Source organism: Hemiscyllium ocellatum, chromosome 5, assembly GCF_020745735.1.
Source record: "Hemiscyllium ocellatum isolate sHemOce1 chromosome 5, sHemOce1.pat.X.cur, whole genome shotgun sequence".
Classification (NCBI taxonomy): domain Eukaryota; kingdom Metazoa; phylum Chordata; class Chondrichthyes; order Orectolobiformes; family Hemiscylliidae; genus Hemiscyllium; species Hemiscyllium ocellatum.
Window position 1 is genome coordinate 132,551,198 of NC_083405.1, and position 23,699 is coordinate 132,574,896.

The 23,699-nt window shown below is 56.7% G+C and overlaps 1 protein-coding gene across 1 annotated transcript in view; it reads right to left on the bottom strand.

Moving 5' to 3' along the window:
* naprt (nicotinate phosphoribosyltransferase) overlaps positions 1-23,699 on the bottom strand; it is a 57,308-nt gene that overhangs the window by 29,283 nt on the left and 4,326 nt on the right. Inside the window, exon 2 of the mRNA XM_060825654.1 lies at positions 15,560-15,687. Coding sequence (XP_060681637.1) covers positions 15,560-15,687 — 128 coding nt within the window. The remainder of the gene's footprint in view (positions 1-15,559; positions 15,688-23,699) is intronic.

The window sequence follows — 23,699 nt, forward strand, 5'->3', positions numbered from 1 at the left end:
TGACAGTGTAGCACTCCCTCAGCACTGACGCTCCAACAGTGCGGCACTCCCTCAGCAATGACCCTCCAACATCGTGCCTCCCCCTTCAGCACTGACCCTCTGACAGTGTGCCTCTCCCTTAGCACTGACCCTCTGATAGTGTAGCACTCCCTCAGCAATGACCCTCCGACAGTGTGGCACTCCCTCAGTACTGACCTTCCAACAGTGTGGCACTCCCTCAGCACTGACCCTCCGACAGTGCAGCACTCCCTCAGCCCTGACCCTCCCACAGTGTGGCACTCCATCAGCACTGACCCTCCCACAGTGTGGCACACCCTCAGCACTGACCCTCCAACAGTGCGGCACTCCCTCAGCACTGACCCTCCGACAGTGTGGCACTCCCTCAGCGTGATACACAAACAGTGCGGCACTCCCTCAGGACTGACCCCGCCCTCTACGACAGTGCAGCACTCCCTCAGTACTGACCCTCCAACAGTGCGACACTCCATCACTAATCCTCTCACAGTGCAGCACTCCCTCAAGCACTGACCCCCTGACTGTGCAGCACTCTCTCAGTACTGACCCTCCGACAGTGCGGCATTCCCTCAGCACTGACCCTCTGACAATGTGGCACACCTTTAGCGCTGACCCTCCAACAGTTCGTCACTCCCTCAGCACTGACCCTCCGACAGCGCGGCACTCCCTCAGCACTGACCCTTCAACAGTTCGGCACTCCCACGATACTGACCCTCCGACAGTGCAGCACTCCCTCAGCACTCATTCAGCACTGACCTTCTGACAGTGCGACATTCCCTCAGCACTGACCCTCCGACAGTGCGGAACACCCTCAGCACTGACCCTTCAACAGTTCGGCACTCCCACGATACTGTTCCTCCGACAGTGCAGCACTCCCTCAGCACTGACTACCCGACAGTGCAGCAATCCCTTTGCACTGACCCTGTGACAGTGTCTACCCCCTCAATAGTGATAGTCCAACAATGTGACATGCCCTCAGCACTGACCCTGTGACAGCGCAGCACTCCCTCAGCATTAAACCTCCAACAGTGCTGCACTCCTTCAGTATTGCCTCTCTGACAGTGGCAGCACTGCCTCAGTGCTGACCCTCTGACTGTGCAGCATTCCCTCAGCACTGACTCTCCAACAGGGCGGCACTCCCTCGGCAGTGCCCCTCCGACAGTGCGGCACTCCCTCAGAGCACTGACTATCCAACATACTGCAGTCCCTCAGCACTGATCCTCCGACAGTGTGACACTCCCCAGCACTGACCCTCTGACAGTGCGGCACTCCCTCAGCACTGACCCTCCGACAGTGCGGCACTCACACAGCACTGACCCTCCGACAGTGTGGCACTCCCTCAGTACTGACCACCAACGGTATGGCACTCCCTCAGAAATCACTCTCCGACAGTGTGACATGCCCTCAGCACTCATCCATCGAGATAGCGGCACTCCCTCAGCACTGACCCGCCGACAGTGCGGCACTCCCTCAGCACTGACCCGCCGACAGTGCGGCACTCCCTCAGCACTGACCCGCCGACAGTGCGGCACTCCCTCAGCACTGACCCGCCGACAGTGCGGCACTCCCTCAGCACTGACCCGCCGACAGTGCGGCACTCCCTCAGCACTGACCCGCCGACAGTGCGGCACTCCCTCAGCACTGACCCGCCGACAGTGCGGCACTCCCTCAGCACTGACCCGCCGACAGTGCGGCACTCCCTCAGCACTGACCCGCCGACAGTGCGGCACTCCCTCAGCACTGACCCGCCGACAGTGCGGCACTCCCTCAGCACTGACCCGCCGACAGTGCGGCACTCCCTCAGCACTGACCCCGCCCTCCACGACAGTGCAGTACTCCCTCAGCCACGACCCTCCGACAATGCAGCACTCCCTCAGTACTGACCCTCCGACAATGCAGCACTCCCTCAGTACTGACCCTCCAACAGTGCAGCACTCCCTCGGCAGTGACTCTCCAACAGTGCAGCACTCCCTCGGCAGTGACTCTCCAATAATGTGGCACTCCTTCAGTGTGATACTCAAACAGTGTGACATTCCCTCAGCACTGACCCTGCTCCCCCAGACTGTGCAGCACTCCCTCAGCCACGACCCTCCGACAGTACAGCGCACCCTCAGTACTGACCCTCCAACAGTGCGCCACACTCTCAGCACTGATCCTCCAATAGTGTGGCACTCCCTTACTACTGATCCTCCAACAGTGCAGCACTCACTCGGTACTGACCCTCCACGTGTGGTGCTCCCTCAGCACTGATTGTCCAACAGTTGCGGCACTCCTTCAGCACTCACCACCCGACAGTCCAGCAGTCCCTCAGCACTGACCCTCCGACAGTGAACCACTCCCTCAGCACTGACCCTCCGACAGTGCAGCACTCCCTCAGCACTAACTCTCCAACAATGTGGCACTCTCTCAGTACTGAACCTCCGACAGTGTGGCACTCCCTCAGTAGTGACCCTCCAACAGTTCAGCACTCCCTTGAAACTGACCCTCCGACAGTGCGGCACTCCCTCAGCAGTGACCCTCCCACAGTGTGCCATTCCCTCAGCACTGACCCTCTGACAGTGCGTCACGCCCTCAGCTTAAGCCATTAACAGTGTGGCACTCCCACAGCGCTGACCCTCCAATAGTGCGGCATTACCTCAGCACAGACACCAGATAGTGCAGCAGTCTGCCAGCACTGACTCTCCGACAGTGTGGCACTCCTTCAGCACTGACCCTCCGACAGTGCTGCACTCCCTCAGCACTGACCCTCTGACAATGTGGCACACCTTTAGCACTGACCCTCCACCAGTGCGGCGCTCCCTCAGCACTGACCCTCCGACAGTGTGGCACTCCCTCAGCACTGACCCTCCGACAGTGTGGCACTCCCTCAGCACTGACCTTCCAACAGTGCACCACTCCCTCAGCACTGACCCTCCAACAGTGCATCACTCCCTCAGCACTAAGCCATAAACAGCATGGCACTCCCACAGCGCTGACCCTCCAATAGTGCGCCATTACCTGAGCACAGACTACCAGACAGTGCAGCAGTCCGCCAACACTGACTCTGACAGTGCGGCACTCCCTCAGCACTGACCCTCTGACAGCGCGGCACTCCCTCAGTGCTGACCCTCCAATAGTGTGGCATTCCCTCAGAATCACTATGTGACAGTGTGACATGCCCTTAGCACTGACCCTCCAACAGTGCGCCACTCCCTCAGCACTGACTACCCGACACTGCAGCAATCCCTCTGCACTGACCCTGTGACAGTGCGGCACTCCTTCAGCACTGATCCTCTGACAGTGTGCCACTCACACAGCACTGATCCTCTGACAATGTGGCACTCCCTCAGAAATCACTCTCCGACAGTGCGGCACTCCCTCAGCACTAAGCCATTAACAGTGTGGCACTCCCACAGCGCTGACCCTCCAATAGTGCGCCATTACCTGAGCACAGACTACCAGACAGTGCAGCAGTCCGCCAACACTGACTCTGACAGTGCGGCACTCCCTCAGCACTGACCCTCCGACAGTGCGGCACTCCCTCAGCAGTGACCCTCCCACAGTGTGCCATTCCCTCAGCACTGACCCTCTGACAGTGCGTCACGCCCTCAGCTTAAGCCATTAACAGTGTGGCACTCCCTCAGCACTGACCTCCAACAGTGCAGCACTCCCTCGATACTGACCCTCAACAGGGCGGCATTCCCGCAGCATTGACCCTTCTTAAGTGCGGCACTTCCTCAGCACTGACTACCCAACAGTGCAGCAGTCCCTCAGCACTGACCCTCCGATAGTGTTTCACTCACTCAGTACAGAACCACAAACAGTGCTGTGCTCCCTCAGAACTAACCCTCCAACAGTGCGGCACTCCCTCAGCACTGACCCTCTGACATTCAGCATTCCCTTGATACTGACCCTCCAACAGTGCGGCACTCCCTCAGCACTAACCACCCGACAGTGCGGCACTCCCGCAGTAGTGACACTCAAACAGTGCAGCACTCACTCAGCTCTGACCCTCCAACAGTGCATCACTCACTCAGCACTGACCCTCCAACAGTGCGGCACTCCCTCAGCACTGACCCTCCGATAGTGCGGCACTCCCTCAGCACTGACCCTCTGACAATGTGGCACACCTTAGCACTGACCCTCCAACAATGCGGAACACCCTCAGCACTGTCCCTTCAACAGTTCGGCACACCCATGATACTGACCTTCCGAGAGTGTGGCACTCCCTCAGCACTGACTACCCGACAATGCGGCACTCCCTCAGCACTGACCCTGTGACAGCGCAGCACTCCATTAGCATTAAACCTCCAACAGTGCTGCACTCCCTCAGTTCTGCCTCTCTGACATTGGCGGCACTGCCTCAGTACTGACCCTCCAACAGTGTGGCACTCCCTCATTGTGATACTCAAACAGTGTGGCACTCCCTCAGCAATGACCCCGCTCCCCCCGACAGTGCAGCACTCCCTCAGCTACGACCCTCCGACAGTGCGGCACTCCCTCAGCAATGACCCTCTGACAGTGCGGCACTCCCTCAGCTCTGACCCTCCGACAGTGCGGCACTCCCTCAGCACTGACCCTCCGACAGTGCGGCACTCCCTCAGCACTGACCCTCTGACAGTGCGGCACTCCCTCAGCACTGACCCTCTGACAGTGCGGCACGCCCTCAGCACTGACCCTCCGACAGTGCGGCACTCCCTCAGCACTGACTACCCGACACTGCAGCACTTCCTCAGCACTGACCCTCTGACAGTGTGGCACTCCCTTAGTAGTGACACACAAACAGTGCAGCACTCACTCAGCTCTGACCCTCCAACAGTCCGGCACTCCCTTGATACTGACCCTCCGACAGTGCGGCACTCCCTCAGCACTGACCCTCCGACAGTGTGGCATTCCCTCAACACTGACCCTCCAACAGTGCAGCACTCCCTCGATGCTGACCCTCCAACAGTGCGGCACTCCCTCAGCAATGACCCTCCAACAGTGCGGCACTCCTTCAGCACTGATCCTCCGACAGTGCGGCACTCCTTCAGCACTGACCCTCTGACAATGTGGCACACCCTTAGCACTGACCCTTCAACAGTTCGGCACACCCATGATACTGACCTTCTGAGAGTGCGGCACTCCGTCAGCACTGACCCTCCAACAGTGTGGCACTCCCTCAGAAATGACTCTCCAACAGTGTGACATGCCCTCAGCACTGACCCTGTGACAGCGCAGCACTCCCTTAGCATTAAACCTCCAACAATGCTGCCTCCTTCAGTATTGCCTCTCTATCAGTGGCGGCACTGCCTCAGTACTGACCCTCTGACTGTGCAGCATTCCCTCAGCACTGACTCTCCAACAGGCCGGCACTCCCTCGGCAGTGACCCTCTAACAGTGCAGCCCTCCCTCAGAGCACTGACGCTCCGACAGTGTGCCACTCCCTCATTCTGATACTCAAACAGTGTGGCACTCCCTCAGCTACAACCCTCCGACTGTGCGGCACTCCCTCAGCAATGACCCTCTGACAGTTCGGCACTCCCTCAGCAATGACCCTCCGACAGTGCGGCACTCCCTCAGCGCTGACCCTCCGACAGTGCGGCACTCCCTCAGCGCTGACCCTCCGACAGTGCGGCACTCCCTCGGCGCTGACCCTCCGACAGTGCGGCACTCCCTCGGCGCTGACCCTCCGACAGTGCGGCACTCCCTCAGCAATGACCCTCCGACAGTGCGGCACTCCCTCAGCACTGACCCTCCGACAGTGCGGCTCTCCCTCAGCACTGACCCTCCGACAGTGCGGCACTCCCTCGGCACTGACCCTCCGACAATGTGGCACACCCTTAGCACTGACCCTCCGACAATGTGGCACACCCTTAGCACTGACCCTCCAACAATGCAGAACACCCTCAGCACTGTCCCTTCAGCAGTTCGGCACACCCATGATACTGACCCTCCGAGAGTGTGGCACTCCCTCAGCACTGACTACTCGACAATGCGGCACTCCCTCAGCACTGACCCTGTGACAGCGCAGCACTCCATTAGCATTAAACCTCCAGCAGTGCTGCACTCCCTCAGTTCTGCCTCTCTGACATTGGCGGCACTGCCTCAGTACTGACCCTCTGACTGTGCAGCACTCCCTCAGCACTGACTCTCCAACAGGCCGGCACTCCCTCGGCAGTGACCCTCCAACAGTGCAGCACTCCCTCAAACAGTGTGGCACTCCCTCGGCACTGACCCTCCGACAGTGCGGCACTCCCTCGGCACTGACCCTCCGACAGTGCGGCACTCCCTCGGCACTGACCCTCCGACAGTGCGGCACTCCCTCGGCACTGACCCTCCGACAGTGCGGCACTCCCTCGGCACTGACCCTCCGACAGTGCGGCACTCCCTCGGCACTGACCCTCCGACAGTGCGGCACTCCCTCGGCACTGACCCTCCGACAGTGCGGCACTCCCTCGGCACTGACCCTCCGACAGTGCGGCACTCCCTCGGCACTGACCCTCCGACAGTGCGGCACTCCCTCGGCACTGACCCTCCGACAGTGCGGCACTCCCTCGGCACTGACCCTCCGACAGTGCGGCACTCCCTCGGCACTGACCCTCCGACAGTGCGGCACTCCCTCGGCACTGACCCTCCGACAGTGCGGCACTCCCTCGGCACTGACCCTCCGACAGTGCGGCACTCCCTCGGCACTGACCCTCCGACAGTGCGGCACTCCCTCGGCACTGACCCTCCGACAGTGCGGCACTCCCTCGGCACTGACCCTCCGACAGTGCGGCACTCCCTCGGCACTGACCCTCCGACAGTGCGGCACTCCCTCGGCACTGACCCTCCGACAGTGCGGCACTCCCTCGGCACTGACCCTCCGACAGTGCGGCACTCCCTCGGCACTGACCCTCCGACAGTGCGGCACTCCCTCGGCACTGACCCTCCGACAGTGCGGCACTCCCTCGGCACTGACCCTTTGACAGTGCGGCACTCCCTCAGCACTGACCCTCTGACAGTGCGACACTCGCTCAGCACTGACTACCCGACACTGCAGCACTTCCTCAGCACCGACCCTCTGACAGTGTGGCACTCCCTTAGTAGTGACACACAAACAGTGCAGCACTCACTCAGCTCTGACCCTCCAACAGTTCGGCACTCCCTTGATACTGACCCTCCGACAGTGCGGCACTCCCTCAACACTGACCCTCCAACAGTGCGGCACTCCTTCAGCACTGATCCTCCGACAGTGCGGCACTCCTTCAGCACTGACCCTCTGACAATGTGGCACACCCTTAGCACTGACCCTCCAACAGTGCGCCATTACCTGAGCACAGACTACCAGACAGTGCAGCAGTCCGCCAACACTGACTCTGACAGTGCGGCACTCCCTCAGCACTGACCCTCTGACAGTGCGGCACTCCCTCAGTGCTGACCCTCCAATAGTGTGGCATTCCCTCAGAATCACTATGTGACAGTGTGACATGCCCTTAGCACTGACCCTCCAACAGTGCGCCACTCCCTCAGCACTGACTACCCGACACTGCAGCAATCCCTCTGCACTGACCCTGTGACAGTGCGGCACTCCTTCAGCACTGATCCTCTGACAGTGTGCCACTCACACAGCACTGACCCTCTGACAATGTGGCACTCCCTCAGAAATCACTCTCCGACAGTGCGGCACTCCCTCAGCACTAAGCCATTAACAGTGTGGCACTCCCACAGGGCTGACCCTCCAATAGTGCTGCATTACCTCAGCACTGACCCTCTGACAATGTGGCACACCCTCAGCACTGACCCTTCAACAGTTCGGCACTCCCACGATACTGACCCTCCATCAGTGCGGCACTCCCTCAGCATTGACTACCCGACAGTGCAGCAATCCCTCTGCACTGACCGTGTGACAGTACGGCACCCCCTAAGTAATGATACTCCAACAGTGTGGCACTCCCTCAGCACTGACCATCCGACAGTGTGGCATTCCCTCAGAAATCACTATGTGACAGTGTGACATGCCTCAGCACTGACCCTCTGACAGTGCAGCACTCCCTCAGCACTGACCCTCCGACAGTGCGCCACTCCCTCAGCACTGACCCTCCGACAGTGTGGCACCCCCTCAGCACTGACCCTCCTACAGTGCGCTACTCCCTCAGCACTGACCCTCCGACAGTGCGTCACTCCCTCAGCACTAAGCCATGAACAGTGTGGCACTCCCACAGCGTTGACCCTCCAATAGTGTGGCATTACCTCAGCACTGACCCTCTGACAATGTGGCACACCCTTAGCACTGACCCTCCAACAGTGCGGAACACCCTCAGCTCTGACCCTTCAACAGTTCGGCACTCCCATGATACTGACCCTCCAAAAGTGAGGCACTCCCTCTGCATTGATGACCCGACAGTGTAGCAATCCCTCTGCACTGACCGTGTGACAGTACGGCACCCCCTAAGTAGTGATACTCCAACAGTGCGGCACTCCCTTAGCACTGACTACCCGACAGTGTAGCAATCCCTCTGCACTGACCCTGTGACAGTGCGGCACCTTCTCAGTAGTGATCCTCCAACAGTGCGCCACTCCCACAGCACTGACCCTCTGACAATGTGGCACACCCTTAGCACTGACCCTCCAACAGTGCACCACTCCCTCAGCATTGACACACCAACAGTGCGGCACTCCCTCAGTACTGACCCCCCGACAGTGTGGCACTCCTTCAGCGCTGACCCTCCGACAGTGCAGCATTCCCACAGCACTGACCCTCTGACAATGTGGCACTCCCTCAGAAATCACTCTCCGACAGAGTGACATGCCCTTAGCACTGATCCTCTGACAGTGCGGCACTCCCTCAGCACTGACCCTCCGACAGTATGGCACTCCCTCAGCAGTGACCCTCCGACAGTCCGGCACTCCCTCAGCCCTAAGCCATGAACAGTGTGGCACTCCCACAGCGCTGACCCTCCAATAGTGCGGCATTACCTCAGCACTGACCCTCTGACAATGTGGCACACCTTTAGCACTGACCCTCCAACAGTGCGGAACACCCTCAGCACTGATCCTTCAACAGTTCGGCACACCCAAGGTACTGACCTTCCGAGAGTGTGGCACTCCCTCAGCACTGACCTCCAACAGTGCAGCACTCCCTCGATACTGACCCTCAACAGGGCGGCATTCCCGCAGCATTGACCCTTCTTAAGTGCGGCACTTCCTCAGCACTGACTACCCAACAGTGCAGCAGTCCCTCAGCACTGACCCTCCGATAGTGTTTCACTCACTCAGTACAGAACCACAAACAGTGCTGTGCTCCCTCAGAACTAACCCTCCAACAGTGCGGCACTCCCTCAGCACTGACCCTCTGACATTCAGCATTCCCTTGATACTGACCCTCCAACAGTGCGGCACTCCCTCAGCACTAACCACCCGACAGTGCGGCACTCCCGCAGTAGTGACACTCAAACAGTGCAGCACTCACTCAGCTCTGACCCTCCAACAGCTCGGTACACCCCTGATACTGACCCTCTGACAGTGCAGCACTCCCTCAGCACTGACCACCTGACAGGGCAGCTTTCCCTCAGCATTGATCCTCTAAGAGTGCAGCACTCCCTCAGCACTCATCCACCGAGAGTGCGGCACTCCCTCAGCACAGACCCTCCGATAGCATGACACTCCATCAGCACAGATCCTCTGACAGTGTGCCACTCCCTCAGCACTGACCCTCCGACAGAGCGGCACTAACTCACCTTTGATCCTCCAAGAGTGCGGCACTTCCTCAGCACTGACCCTCTGACTGTGCGGCAGTCCCTCAGCACTGACCCTCCAACAGTGCATCACTCACTCAGCACTGACCCTCCAACAGTGCGGCACTCCCTCAGCACTGACCCTCCGATAGTGCGGCACTCCCTCAGCACTGACCCTCTGACAATGTGGCACACCTTAGCACTGACCCTCCAACAATGCGGAACACCCTCAGCACTGTCCCTTCAACAGTTCGGCACACCCATGATACTGACCTTCCGAGAGTGTGGCACTCCCTCAGCACTGACTACCCGACAATGCGGCACTCCCTCAGCACTGACCCTGTGACAGCGCAGCACTCCATTAGCATTAAACCTCCAACAGTGCTGCACTCCCTCAGTTCTGCCTCTCTGACATTGGCGGCACTGCCTCAGTACTGACCCTCCAACAGTGTGGCACTCCCTCATTGTGATACTCAAACAGTGTGGCACTCCCTCAGCAGTGACCCTCCGACAGTCCGGCACTCCCTCAGCCCTAAGCCATGAACAGTGTGGCACTCCCACAGCGCTGACCCTCCAATAGTGCGGCATTACCTCAGCACTGACCCTCTGACAATGTGGCACACCTTTAGCACTGACCCTCCAACAGTGCGGAACACCCTCAGCACTGATCCTTCAACAGTTCGGCACACCCAAGGTACTGACCTTCCGAGAGTGTGGCACTCCCTCAGCACTGACCTCCAACAGTGCAGCACTCCCTCGATACTGACCCTCAACAGGGCGGCATTCCCGCAGCATTGACCCTTCTTAAGTGCGGCACTTCCTCAGCACTGACTACCCAACAGTGCAGCAGTCCCTCAGCACTGACCCTCCGATAGTGTTTCACTCACTCAGTACAGAACCACAAACAGTGCTGTGCTCCCTCAGAACTAACCCTCCAACAGTGCGGCACTCCCTCAGCACTGACCCTCTGACATTCAGCATTCCCTTGATACTGACCCTCCAACAGTGCGGCACTCCCTCAGCACTAACCACCCGACAGTGCGGCACTCCCGCAGTAGTGACACTCAAACAGTGCAGCACTCACTCAGCTCTGACCCTCCAACAGCTCGGTACACCCCTGATACTGACCCTCTGACAGTGCAGCACTCCCTCAGCACTGACCACCTGACAGGGCAGCTTTCCCTCAGCATTGATCCTCTAAGAGTGCAGCACTCCCTCAGCACTCATCCACCGAGAGTGCGGCACTCCCTCAGCACAGACCCTCCGATAGCATGACACTCCATCAGCACAGATCCTCTGACAGTGTGCCACTCCCTCAGCACTGACCCTCCGACAGAGCGGCACTAACTCACCTTTGATCCTCCAAGAGTGCGGCACTTCCTCAGCACTGACCCTCTGACTGTGCGGCAGTCCCTCAGCACTGACCCTCCAACAGTGCATCACTCACTCAGCACTGACCCTCCAACAGTGCGGCACTCCCTCAGCACTGACCCTCCGATAGTGCGGCACTCCCTCAGCACTGACCCTCTGACAATGTGGCACACCTTAGCACTGACCCTCCAACAATGCGGAACACCCTCAGCACTGTCCCTTCAACAGTTCGGCACACCCATGATACTGACCTTCCGAGAGTGTGGCACTCCCTCAGCACTGACTACCCGACAATGCGGCACTCCCTCAGCACTGACCCTGTGACAGCGCAGCACTCCATTAGCATTAAACCTCCAACAGTGCTGCACTCCCTCAGTTCTGCCTCTCTGACATTGGCGGCACTGCCTCAGTACTGACCCTCCAACAGTGTGGCACTCCCTCATTGTGATACTCAAACAGTGTGGCACTCCCTCAGCAATGACCCCGCTCCCCCCGACAGTGCAGCACTCCCTCAGCTACGACCCTCCGACAGTGCGGCACTCCCTCAGCACTGACCCTCTGACAGTGCGGCACTCCCTCAGCTCTGACCCTCCGACAGTGCGGCACTCCCTCAGCACTGACCCTCCGACAGTGCGGCACTCCCTCAGCACTGACCCTCTGACAGTGCGGCACGCCCTCAGCACTGACCCTCCGACAGTGCGGCACTCCCTCAGCACTGACTACCCGACACTGCAGCACTTCCTCAGCACTGACCCTCTGACAGTGTGGCACTCCCTTAGTAGTGACACACAAACAGTGCAGCACTCACTCAGCTCTGACCCTCCAACAGTCCGGCACTCCCTTGATACTGACCCTCCGACAGTGCGGCACTCCCTCAGCACTGACCCTCCGACAGTGCAGCACTCCCTCGATGCTGACCCTCCAACAGTGCGGCACTCCCTCAGCAATGACCCTCCAACAGTGCGGCACTCCTTCAGCACTGATCCTCCGACAGTGCGGCACTCCTTCAGCACTGACCCTCTGACAATGTGGCACACCCTTAGCACTGACCCTCCAACAATGCAGAACACCCTCAGCACTGTCCCTTCAACAGTTCGGCACACCCATGATACTGACCTTCTGAGAGTGCGGCACTCCGTCAGCACTGACCCTCCAACAGTGTGGCACTCCCTCAGAAATGACTCTCCAACAGTGTGACATGCCCTCAGCACTGACCCTGTGACAGTGCAGCACTCCCTTAGCATTAAACCTCCAACAATGCTGCCTCCTTCAGTATTGCCTCTCTATCAGTGGCGGCACTGCCTCAGTACTGACCCTCTGACTGTGCAGCATTCCCTCAGCACTGACTCTCCAACAGGCCGGCACTCCCTCGGCAGTGACCCTCTGACAGTGTGCCACTCCCTCATTCTGATACTCAAACAGTGTGGCACTCCCTCAGCACTGACCCCGCCCTCCACGACAGTGCAGTACTCCCTCAGCACTGACCCTCTGACAGTGCGGCACTCCCTCAGCAATGACCCGCCAACATTGCGGCACTCCATCAGCACTGACCCTCTGACAATGTGGCACACCCTTAGCACTGACCCTCCGACAATGCAGAACACCCTCAGCACTTTCCCTTCAGCAGTTCGGCACACCCATGATACTGACCCTCCGAGAGTGTGGCACTCCCTCAGCACTGACTACTCGACAATGCGGCACTCCCTCAGCACTGACCCTGTGACAGCGCAGCACTCCATTAGCATTAAACCTCCAACAGTGCTGCACTCCCTCAGTTCTGCCTCTCTGACATTGGCGGCACTGCCTCAGTACTGACCCTCTGACTGTGCAGCACTCCCTCAGCACTGACTCTCCAACAGGTCGGAACTCACTCTGCAGTGACCCTCCAACAGTGCAGCACTCCCTCAGAGCACTGACGCTCCGACAGTGTGGCACTCCCTCATTGTGATACTCAAACAGTGTGGCACTCCCTCAGCTACAACCCTCCGACTGTGCGGCACTCCCTCGGCAACGACCCTCTGACAGTGCGGCACTCCCTCGGCGCTGACCCTCCGACAGTGCGGCACTCCCTCGGCGCTGACCCTCCGACAGTGCGGCACTCCCTCGGCGCTGACCCTCCGACAGTGCGGCACTCCCTCGGCGCTGACCCTCCGACAGTGCGGCACTCCCTCGGCACTGACCCTCCGACAGTGCGGCACTCCCTCGGCGCTGACCCTCCGACAGTGCGGCACTCCCTCGGCGCTGACCCTCCGACAGTGCGGCACTCCCTCGGCGCTGACCCTCCGACAGTGCGGCACTCCCTCGGCGCTGACCCTGTGACAGCGCAGCACTCCATTAGCATTAAACCTCCAACAGTGCTGCACTCCCTCAGTTCTGCCTCTCTGACATTGGCGGCACTGCCTCAGTACTGACCCTCTGACTGTGCAGCACTCCCTCAGCAATGACTCTCCAACAGGTCGGAGCTCACTCTGCAGTGACCCTCCAACAGTGCAGCACTCCCTCAGAGCACTGACGCTCCGACAGTGTGGCACTCCCTCATTGTGATACTCAAACAGTGTGGCACTCCCTCATTGTGATACTCAAACAGTGTGGCACTCCCTCATTGTGATACTCAAACAGTGTGGCACTCCCTCATTGTGATACTCAAACAGTGTGGCACTCCCTCATTGTGATACTCAAACAGTGTGGCACTCCCTCAGCTACAACCCTCCGACAGTGCGGCACTCCCTCGGCAACGACCCTCCGACAGTGCGGCACTCCCTCGGCAACGACCCTCCGACAGTGCGGCACTCCCTCGGCAACGACCCTCCGACAGTGCGGCACTCCCTCGGCAACGACCCTCCGACAGTGCGGCACTCCCTCGGCAACGACCCTCCGACAGTGCGGCACTCCCTCGGCAACGACCCTCCGACAGTGCGGCACTCCCTCGGCAACGACCCTCCGACAGTGCGGCACTCCCTCGGCAACGACCCTCCGACAGTGCGGCACTCCCTCGGCAACGACCCTCCGACAGTGCGGCACTCCCTCGGCAACGACCCTCCGACAGTGCGGCACTCCCTCGGCAACGACCCTCCGACAGTGCGGCACTCCCTCGGCAACGACCCTCCGACAGTGCGGCACTCCCTCGGCAACGACCCTCCGACAGTGCGGCACTCCCTCGGCAACGACCCTCCGACAGTGCGGCACTCCCTCGGCACTGACCCTCCGACAGTGCGGCACTCCCTCGGCACTGACCCTCCGACAGTGCGGCACTCCCTCGGCACTGACCCTCCGACAGTGCGGCACTCCCTCGGCACTGACTACCCGACACTGCAGCACTTCCTCAGCACGGACCCTCTGACAGTGTGGCACTCCCTTAGTAGTGACACACAAACAGTGCAGCACTCACTCAGCTCTGACCCTCCAACAGTCCGGCACTCCCTTGATACTGACCCTCCGACAGTGCGGCACTCCCTCAGCACTGACCCTCCGACAGTGTGGCATTCCCTCAACACTGACCCTCCAACAGTGCAGCACTCCCTCGATGCTGACCCTCCAACAGTGCGGCACTCCCTCAGCAATGACCCTCCAACAGTGCGGCACTCCTTCAGCACTGATCCTCCGACAGTGCGGCACTCCTTCAGCACTGACCCTCTGACAATGTGGCACACCCTTAGCACTGACCCTCCAACAATGCAGAACACCCTCAGCACTGTCCCTTCAACAGTTCGGCACACCCATGATACTGACCTTCTGAGAGTGCGGCACTCCGTCAGCACTGACCCTCCAACAGTGTGGCACTCCCTCAGAAATGACTCTCCAACAGTGTGACATGCCCTCAGCACTGACCCTGTGACAGTGCAGCACTCCCTTAGCATTAAACCTCCAACAATGCTGCCTCCTTCAGTATTGTCTCTCTGACAGTGGCGGCACTGCCTCAGTACTGACCCTCTGACTGTGCAGCATTCTCTCAGCACTGACTCTCCAACAGGCCGGCACTCCCTCTGCAGTGACCCTCCAACAGTGCAGCACTCCCTCAGTACTGACCCTCCATAAGTGCGGCAATTCCTCAGCACTGACCCTCCAAGCTGTGTTCCCTCAGCACTGACCCTCCGACAGTGCAGCACTCCCTCAGCACTGTCCACCCGACAGTGCATCACTCCCTCAGCATTGACCCTCTGACAGTGCAGCACTCCCTCAGTACTGACCCTCCGACAGTGCATCACTCCCTCAGCATTGACCCTCTGACAGTGCGGCACTCCCTCAGCATTGACCCTCTGACAGTGCGGCACTCCCTCAGTACTGACCCTCTGACAGTGCGGCACTCCCTCAGCACTGACCCTCTGATGTGGCGCTCCCTCAGCACTGACCCTCCAACAGTGCGGCCCTCCCTCTGGACTGACCCTCTGCCTCAGAATTAGCTCTGAACCACACAACCACTGATCCAAGGGTGAGCATGTTCCATACACATTCCCATCTGCACCTCCTCACACTCACATGCACACCCACTGCTTTACCTTAGGAAAGACAACTGATCCCTCTGGAACAGCCCGCAGTGTAACTGTTGAGGTGTCAATATTCCGCAGGTAATCGTAAAAAGCAGGGTCTGTTGTCGGGGGCAGCACAGTCTGCAGAAAATCGATGTCTGTGACAAAAAGCAGAAACACACCCTTACTGAGGCGTGAAACATGTTGCTGAATCTTTCCTTTCTGCACTCATCAGGACCCCCTGCAAGAGTGCCACATTTGAAACAATCAGAAGCTTTTGTGCCAGAGGAGGAAAGTGAGCTGATTGGTTGGAAAGTGAACTCTGATTGGCTGAGGTGTTGCCATGGAGAAGCTAAGGAAGAGCTCTCGCCTCAAGGATAATTGAACAAAAGGTCTGGACATTCCTTGAGAATGATGTCCAGGGAATGATTCCCTGTGTCTGAACAGATGTCACTTGGAGACGTTATCCTGGAATTATTTCTTTTGAATATTCCTGTGAGTGGTACCAGAGGCTGGAAGCACCAATGTCAGACGGTGATCTGAGTGAAGAATTGAAATCACAGACATCCTGAAGTTTGTGTTCTGAACGGGAGCAGTGCGTGAGGAACTCACTCAAGTTCCTTGTCACATTCCAATGAGGAGGAGGCCTCAGGCCTGATCTGTCCTGTTCCACCATTAATGGCCATGCCTTCAGTGGACCAACCACTGAAACTCCACCTCTGAACCCCCCAGCCTCTCTCCTTCTTGCTCCTTCTGCAAGATTTCCCTTACGATCATTTCATCACAGCATAGGAAATATCTCGGAGGAGGGGTAAACCATGCGGACCTATTGAATCTGTCCCAATGTTCAATAAGATTGAGGTTGACCCACGTGTGGCCTTCGCTCCAATTTTCTGATTGTACTTCCATAACCTCTGACTACCCTTCTCATTGATTGAAACCCCTGTTGAACTCACTGCTGAACTTATTAGGGACCTCGCCTTGACTATTCTCGAGAGGAGAATATCAAAGAGGAACGCACCTTGAATAGAGGGTCTTTGTCACCTCCATCTTGAGTGGATTTGGAGGTGGAGGTGATGGTGGGGGGGTCCTTCCATCTTGTCCAGTGCCTCCTCATTCACAATCCCCCTCAAGATGGATTAGCCTCTCTTCCAGCCCTTTCCACATCCCACATCCTTCCCCCAGTCAGCTTTGTGTCACTCTGACCTTTTGGTGTCAAGCCTTGTTCAATTGTACTGTTGGAAACCCTGAGGGAGGTCTTACCACCCTAAAGGCGCTAGGTAAATACAGGCCATTGGAGACGGCAAACATGATGCTGTTTCTTGGGTGGGCTGCGATAAAGTAGTGCAATTAGAGGGGGGAGACACTGGGTTCATTTCTGCTTCCAGCACTGGGAGCCACTGGGCCTGTAGAAACCCTGGGTCCTGGGCCTTTCCTAAACCACGTGGCTGTAGCAGCTGACCAGGTCAAACCTACTGAGTTAGCACAAAAACAAACTCAAAGTTACATGCAAGCAATCATTTGTTTTAACTGATTGTGGTGATTTTCCAGAAGGGATGAGGGGAGAAGCAAACAAGGATATAAAGTGATAATAAGGAGTGTGAGTGGGTGGCCTGGTGAGTAATACATGCACCCCATCCCTTCCCCCTCCCCCCCCCCCCAACAATCAGTAGGATAGACTCCTGGCTGACACACCCAAAAGACGATAAGACATGAAAGCAGAAATTAGGCCATTCAGCCCAACAAGTCTGCTCCATCATTCAATCATGGCTGATAAGTTTCTCAAACCCATTCTCCCGCTTTCTCCCTGTCACCTTTGATCCCCTTAACAATCAATAACCCCCAGTGTTATATATCCTCAATGACCCGGCCCCCACAGCCCCCTGTGGTAATGAATCCCACAGATTGCCCACTCTCCGGCTGAAGAAGTTTCTCCTTCTCTCTGTTCTAAAGGGTCTTCCCTTTATGCTGAGGCTGTGCCCTCGGGTCCTCGTCTCATTGGAAACATCTTCCCAACATCCACTCTGTCCAGGCCATTCACTATTCTGTATATTTCAATTACATCTGCCCTCATCCTTCTAAACTCCACTGAGTGTACACCCAGAGTCCTTAAACCTTCCTCATACGTTAAACTTTTCGTTCCTGGGACCATTCTCGTGAACTTCCTCTGAACATGCTCCAGGGTGAATACATCCGTCCTGAGATATGGGGCCCAAAACTGCACATAATTCTCCAAATGTGGTCTAACCAGAGCCTTCTAGAGGCTCAGAAATACATCCCTGTTTTTATATTCAAATCCTCTCAAAATAAATGCCATCATTGCATTTGCCTTCCTAACTAATAATTCAACCTGCAAGTTTATTTGGGAGAATCCTGGACTAGAATTCCTAAGTCTCTTTGCACTTCAGACTTCTGAACTTTCTCCCCATTTTAGAAAATAGTTCATACCTCTACTTCCTACCAAAGTGCACAACCTCACAGTCTCCCACATTGTATTCCATCTGTCACTCCTTTTCCCACTCTCCTACCCTGTGTTTTAGATTAGATTCCCTACAGTGTGGAAACAGGCCCTTCAGCCCAACCAGTTCACACCGACCCTCCGAAGAGTAACCCACCCAGACCCATTTCCCACTGACTACTGTACCTAACACTATGTGGCAGTTTAGCCTGGCCAATTCACTCAACCTGCACATCTTTGGACTATGGGAGGAAACCAGAGCACCGGGAGGAAACCCACGCAGACACGGGGAGAATGTGCAAACTCCACACAGACAGTTCCCCGAGGCTGGAATCAAACCTGGGACCCTGTTGCTGTGAGGCAGCAGTGCTAACCACTGAGCCACCGTGCATTCTGTAGCCTCCTTGCCTCCTCAATACTATCTGTCCCTCCACCTATTTTTGTATTGCCTGCAAACGTAGCCAGAATGCCTTCAGTTACTTCATCCAGATCATTAATGTATGAAGTGGAAAGCTCACTAGCTGCCATCCTGAGAAGGGCCCTTTTATCCCCACTCTCTGCTTCCTGACAGACAGCCAAGCTTCTATCCATGCTAGTACCTTACCTCTAACACCATGGGCCCTTATCTTACTCAGCAGCCTCCTGTGCAGCATCTTGTCAAAGGCCTTCTTGAAGTCCAGATCGATAACATCCATTGGCCTCTTTGGTCTAAGCTGCTCGTTACCACCTCAAAGAATTCTAACAGATTTGTCAGGCATGCCCTCCCCTTGATGAGACCGTGCTGACTTTGCCCTACTGTACCCTGCACTTCCAAGTTTTCAGAAATCTCATCCTTCACAATGGATTCCAGGATCTTACCCACAATTGAGGTCAGGCTCATCGGCCTGTAATATTCCAAGTGCAGTGAGGTTAGCACCACTGAGGTGGCTCCTGAATCCAGAACATCATTGTCAGAGATAGGGACACTACCCCATGCATTACCAGAACTCCAACAGTGACAGTATTCCGCACTGCTTGACATGATGTTGTTTACAGGAGCTAAGGTGATAGAATCATACAGCACGGAAACAGACCCTTTGGCCCACTCCTCCATGCCGACCCAGATATTCTAAATTAATCTAGTCCCGTTTGCCAGCGTTTGGCCCATATCTCTCCAAACCCTTCCTATTCACATACTCATCCAGGTGTCTTTTAAATACTATAATTGTACCAGCCTCCACCACTTCCTCTGGCAGCTCATTTCCATACACGCACCACCCTCTGCATGAAAGTATTATTCCTTGAGTCCCTTTTAAATCTTTCCCCTCTCGCCCAAAACCTATGCCCTCCAGTTTACACCTCTCCTCTTTGAGAGGGGTATAATCAATCCTTGTGCCTGAGGATGAAGGGTCCCTATTTACCCCTCCCTCAATCTGTAAAAGGTTACTTCATAAAATACTGGACTTTTTTCACTTGAGCATCAGAGGCTGAGGGGTGACCTGACAGATGTCGACAAAATTATGAGCCCTCCACTACCACCTGATGAAGGAGCATCGCTCCGAAAGCTAGTGTGCTTCCAATTGAACCTGTTGGACTATAACCAGGCGCTGTGTGATTTTTAACTTTGTACACCCCAGTCCAACACCGGCATCTCCAAGTCATGACAAAATTATGAGGGGCATGGATAAGGTGGATAGTCAGAGATTTTGCCTCAGGGTGAAATGTCAAAAACTACAGGGCAGAGGATTAAGGTGAGAGCAGGAAAGTTGGAAGGAAATGCGTGAGGCAATTTCGTAACCAGAGGGCAATAGGTGCTTAGAACACGCTGCCAGGGGAGGTGATCAAAACAGATACAATAGGAACATCTAAGAGACATTGTGACATACACTTGAACAGGCAGGGGATAGAGGGATAAGGACCATGTGCGGGCAGATGGGATTAGTCTAAAATGGGTTTGTGGTTGGCAAAGATCCCACGCTGTACTGTTCTGTGTGTTCTATAAGAGCCCCTCATGTTGGAGGCAGTATATTGGTGTGGATAAAGAATTGGATCATGGGCAGGGAACAGTGAGTGTGGATAAGGATTTCTTTTTCAGGTTGGTGGCCTGTGGGTTCCACAGGGATCAGTGCTGGGAGCAGCGCTGTATACGTTTTTTTAGATTAGATTAGACTTACAGTGTGGAAACAGGCCCTTCGGCCCAACAAGTCCACACCGACCCGCCGAAGCGCAACCCACCCATACCCCTACATTTACCCCTTACCTAACACTATGGGCAATTTAGCATGGCCAATTCACCTGACCCGCACATCTTTGGACTGTGGGAGGAAACCGGAGCACCCGGAGGAAACCCACGCAGACACGGGGAGAACGTGCAAACTCCACACAGTCAGTCGCCTGAGTCGGGAATTGAACCCGGGTCTACAGGCGCTGTGAGGCAGCAGTGCTAACTACTGTGCCACCGTGCCAGGGAGAAAGCAAGTGGACTGTTTGCAGACTACACAAACAGGCGGAGGGGCACAGTCTCCTGAGGGATAGTGACAGGCTGAGTGGCCAATGGAGTCCAGTGTGGGAAAACGGAAAGAACTAAATAATAGAGCATTGTTCAAACCAAGAACAACTACAGAAAGCTGCAATGCATCAGGAGCTTGTGCAGAAAGACCAAGCTAGCCCCCAGGGACAGCAGGTAATCAGAAAGGGTCACGGAATGTTGGCCCTTATTTCAAGGAGTTTGGAATATTCGAGTAGGGAAGCCTCACTGAGCTGCACAAGGTGCTGTTGAGACCACATCAGGAGCACTGGGAGCAGCTTTAGTCCCTTATTCCAGGAAAAGGAATCATTTCATTCGAGGCAGTTCAGGGAAAGTTCACAAGGAGGATTCCTGGTGTGGAGGGAGGGAGTGTCTGATGAGCAAAGACTGAACAGGTTGGGACTCGACTCACTGGGGTTTAGAAGGCCATTGAGGAAGCAGTTGAAGATGGTTGGGCCTAGGACACTCTCCTGAGAAACTCCTGCAGAGATACCCTGGAGCTGAGATGACTGACTTCCAATAGCTATGACCATCTCCCTATGTGTCAGGTATGACCTCAAACAGGAGTGATATTTGCCCCTGATCCCCACTGATACATATTGCAAACAGTTTTGGAGTTTTTACTTGAGAAAGGATGTCCTGGCACTGGAGGGGGTGGATTGGAGGCTCACTAGCTTGGTTCCAGAATTGAGAGAGTTGGTTTAGGGGGAGAGACTGAGTAGACTGAGTGGTGTTGATAACACCAAGGTCATGGGTAGGGCGGCATGGTGGCCCAGTGGTTAGCACTGCTGCCTCACAGAACCAGGGATCTGGGTTCGAATCCAGTCTCAGGTGACTGTGTGGAGTTTGCATCGGGATGGCTATATGCATAGGAAGGGTTTAGAGGGATATGGCTGCAAATGTGTTGCTGGTCAAAGCACAGCAGGCCAGGTTGAACAGTTCATCAACTTTACTAACACCTTCCATCCCGACCTGAAATTCACCTGGACTGTCTCAGACTCCTCCCTCCCCTTCCTAGACCTTTCCATTTCTATCTCGGGCGACCGACTCAACACAGACATCTATTATAAACCGACTGACTCCCACAGCTACCTGGACTACACCTCCTCCCACCCTGCCCCTGTAAAAACGCCATCCCATATTCCCAATTCCTTCGTCTCCGCCGCATCTGCTCCCAGGAGGACCAGTTCCAACACCGCACAGCCCAGATGGCCTCCTTCTTCAAGGACCGCAGATTCCCCCAGACGTGATCGACGATGCCCTCCAACGCATCTCCTCCACTTCCCGCTCCTCCGCCCTTGAGCCCCGCCCCTCCAACCGCCACCAAGACAGAACCCCACTGGTTCTCACCTACCACCCCACCAACCTCCGCATACAACGTATCATCCGCCGCCATTTCCGCCACCTCCAAACGGACCCCACCACCAAGGATATATTTCCCTGACTGATCCCACACAGACTCCGAACTACATTCCAACCAACAAAATTTGGACACAACCAGGACAACCTGTACCTGCAACAAATCCGAAGCCTCCAGCAACAGACCTCCCTCCGGATCCTCCGCTCCACCCTTGCAGCCATGCGTCGCCACTTACACTCCCTGCAATCAGCCCTACCCCAGCTCAGGACAACACTCTCACAGACCTGCAAAGGACCTCTGCTGTTCTTCATCTACAGAAGAATCCACAAACTCAACAAACAGTTCTTCCTAGCCCTATCAGAGATTAAAGACAGTAAGTACCAAAAACTTTCATGTACTTACCCCCACACTCGTGGCTCCTCAACTATTCCAGAACCTTCCACAGGCCTGTCGGACGCCATTACACATGTGGCCTCCGCGGCACCAAAGGCCGCCGCCGACCGTGACGTCACTTCCGCCCCCACCGACCTCGGAGCCCCCGCGATCGCCGCCCCAACAACTGCCCCGGTGACCACCACACACACAACCGCTTCCACGATCGCCGACGGACCCGCGACCCACGCGGCCACCGGGAATGACCACCACTCCTCCGTCGCCGCAACCATTTCCGCCCCTCCGGTTGCCGTCGGCGCAGCCACTTCCGCCCCCACTGACATCACTAACCTGCAGGAGCACAAATCCTCAAGTTTCCCCGCCCCCACGCCGTCTTTCGTCACCACACATAACCCCGCCCCACGCCGTCTTTCGTCACTTCACGTAACCCCGCCCCCACGCCTATTTCCGTCACGACGCATGACCCCGCCCCCACATCGAGCAACATCACCACGTCTAACTCCGCCCCTACTTCGATCTCTGTCCCCGCCCCTAACCCCGCCCCCAGCCCCAGCTCCAGCTCCAGTCCCACACCAGGTCCTAGCTCCCAGCCTTGCCGGATTTTCACCATCCCTCCAGATCTCCCCCTCTCTGAGGATGAAAGATCAGTCCTCAGCAGAGGCCTCACCTTCATTCCCCTACGCCCTCGGATTAATGAGTTCAACACGCGGCGAGATATTGAACAATTCTTCCGCCGCTTTCGCCTCCGTGCCTACTTTCACAACCAAGACTCCCACCCACCCTCTGACGACCCCTTCTCCCGCCTCCAACGCACCCCATCCACCTGGACACCCCGTGCTGGCCTCCTACCCGCCCTCGACCTCTTTATAGCCAACTGCCGCCGCGACATTAACCGACTCAACCTGTCCACCCCTCTCACCCACTCCAACCTCTCACCCTCAGAACGTGCAGCCCTCCACTCCCTCCGCTCCAATCCCAACCTCACCATCAAACCCGCAGACAAGGGAGGCGCGGTGGTAGTTTGGCACACTGACCTGTACACCGCTGAAGCCAAACGCCAGCTCGCGGATGCCTCCTCTTATCGCCCCCTTGACCACGACCCCACCTCCCACCACCAAACCATCATCTCCCAGACCATCCAGGACCTCATCACCTCAGGGGATCTCCCATCCACCGCCTCCAACCTCATAGTCCCACAACCCCGCACCGCCCGTTTCTACCTCCTGCCCAAAATCCACAAACCTGCCTGCCCCGGCCGACCCATTGTCTCAGCCTGCTCCTGCCCCACTGAACTCATCTCCCAATACCTCGACACGGTCCTGTCCCCTTTAGTCCAAGAACTCCCCACCTACGTTCGGGACACCACCCACGTCCTCCACCTCCTCCAGGATTTTCGCTTCCCCGGTCCCCAACGCCTTATTTTCACTATGGACATCCAGTCCCTGTACACCTC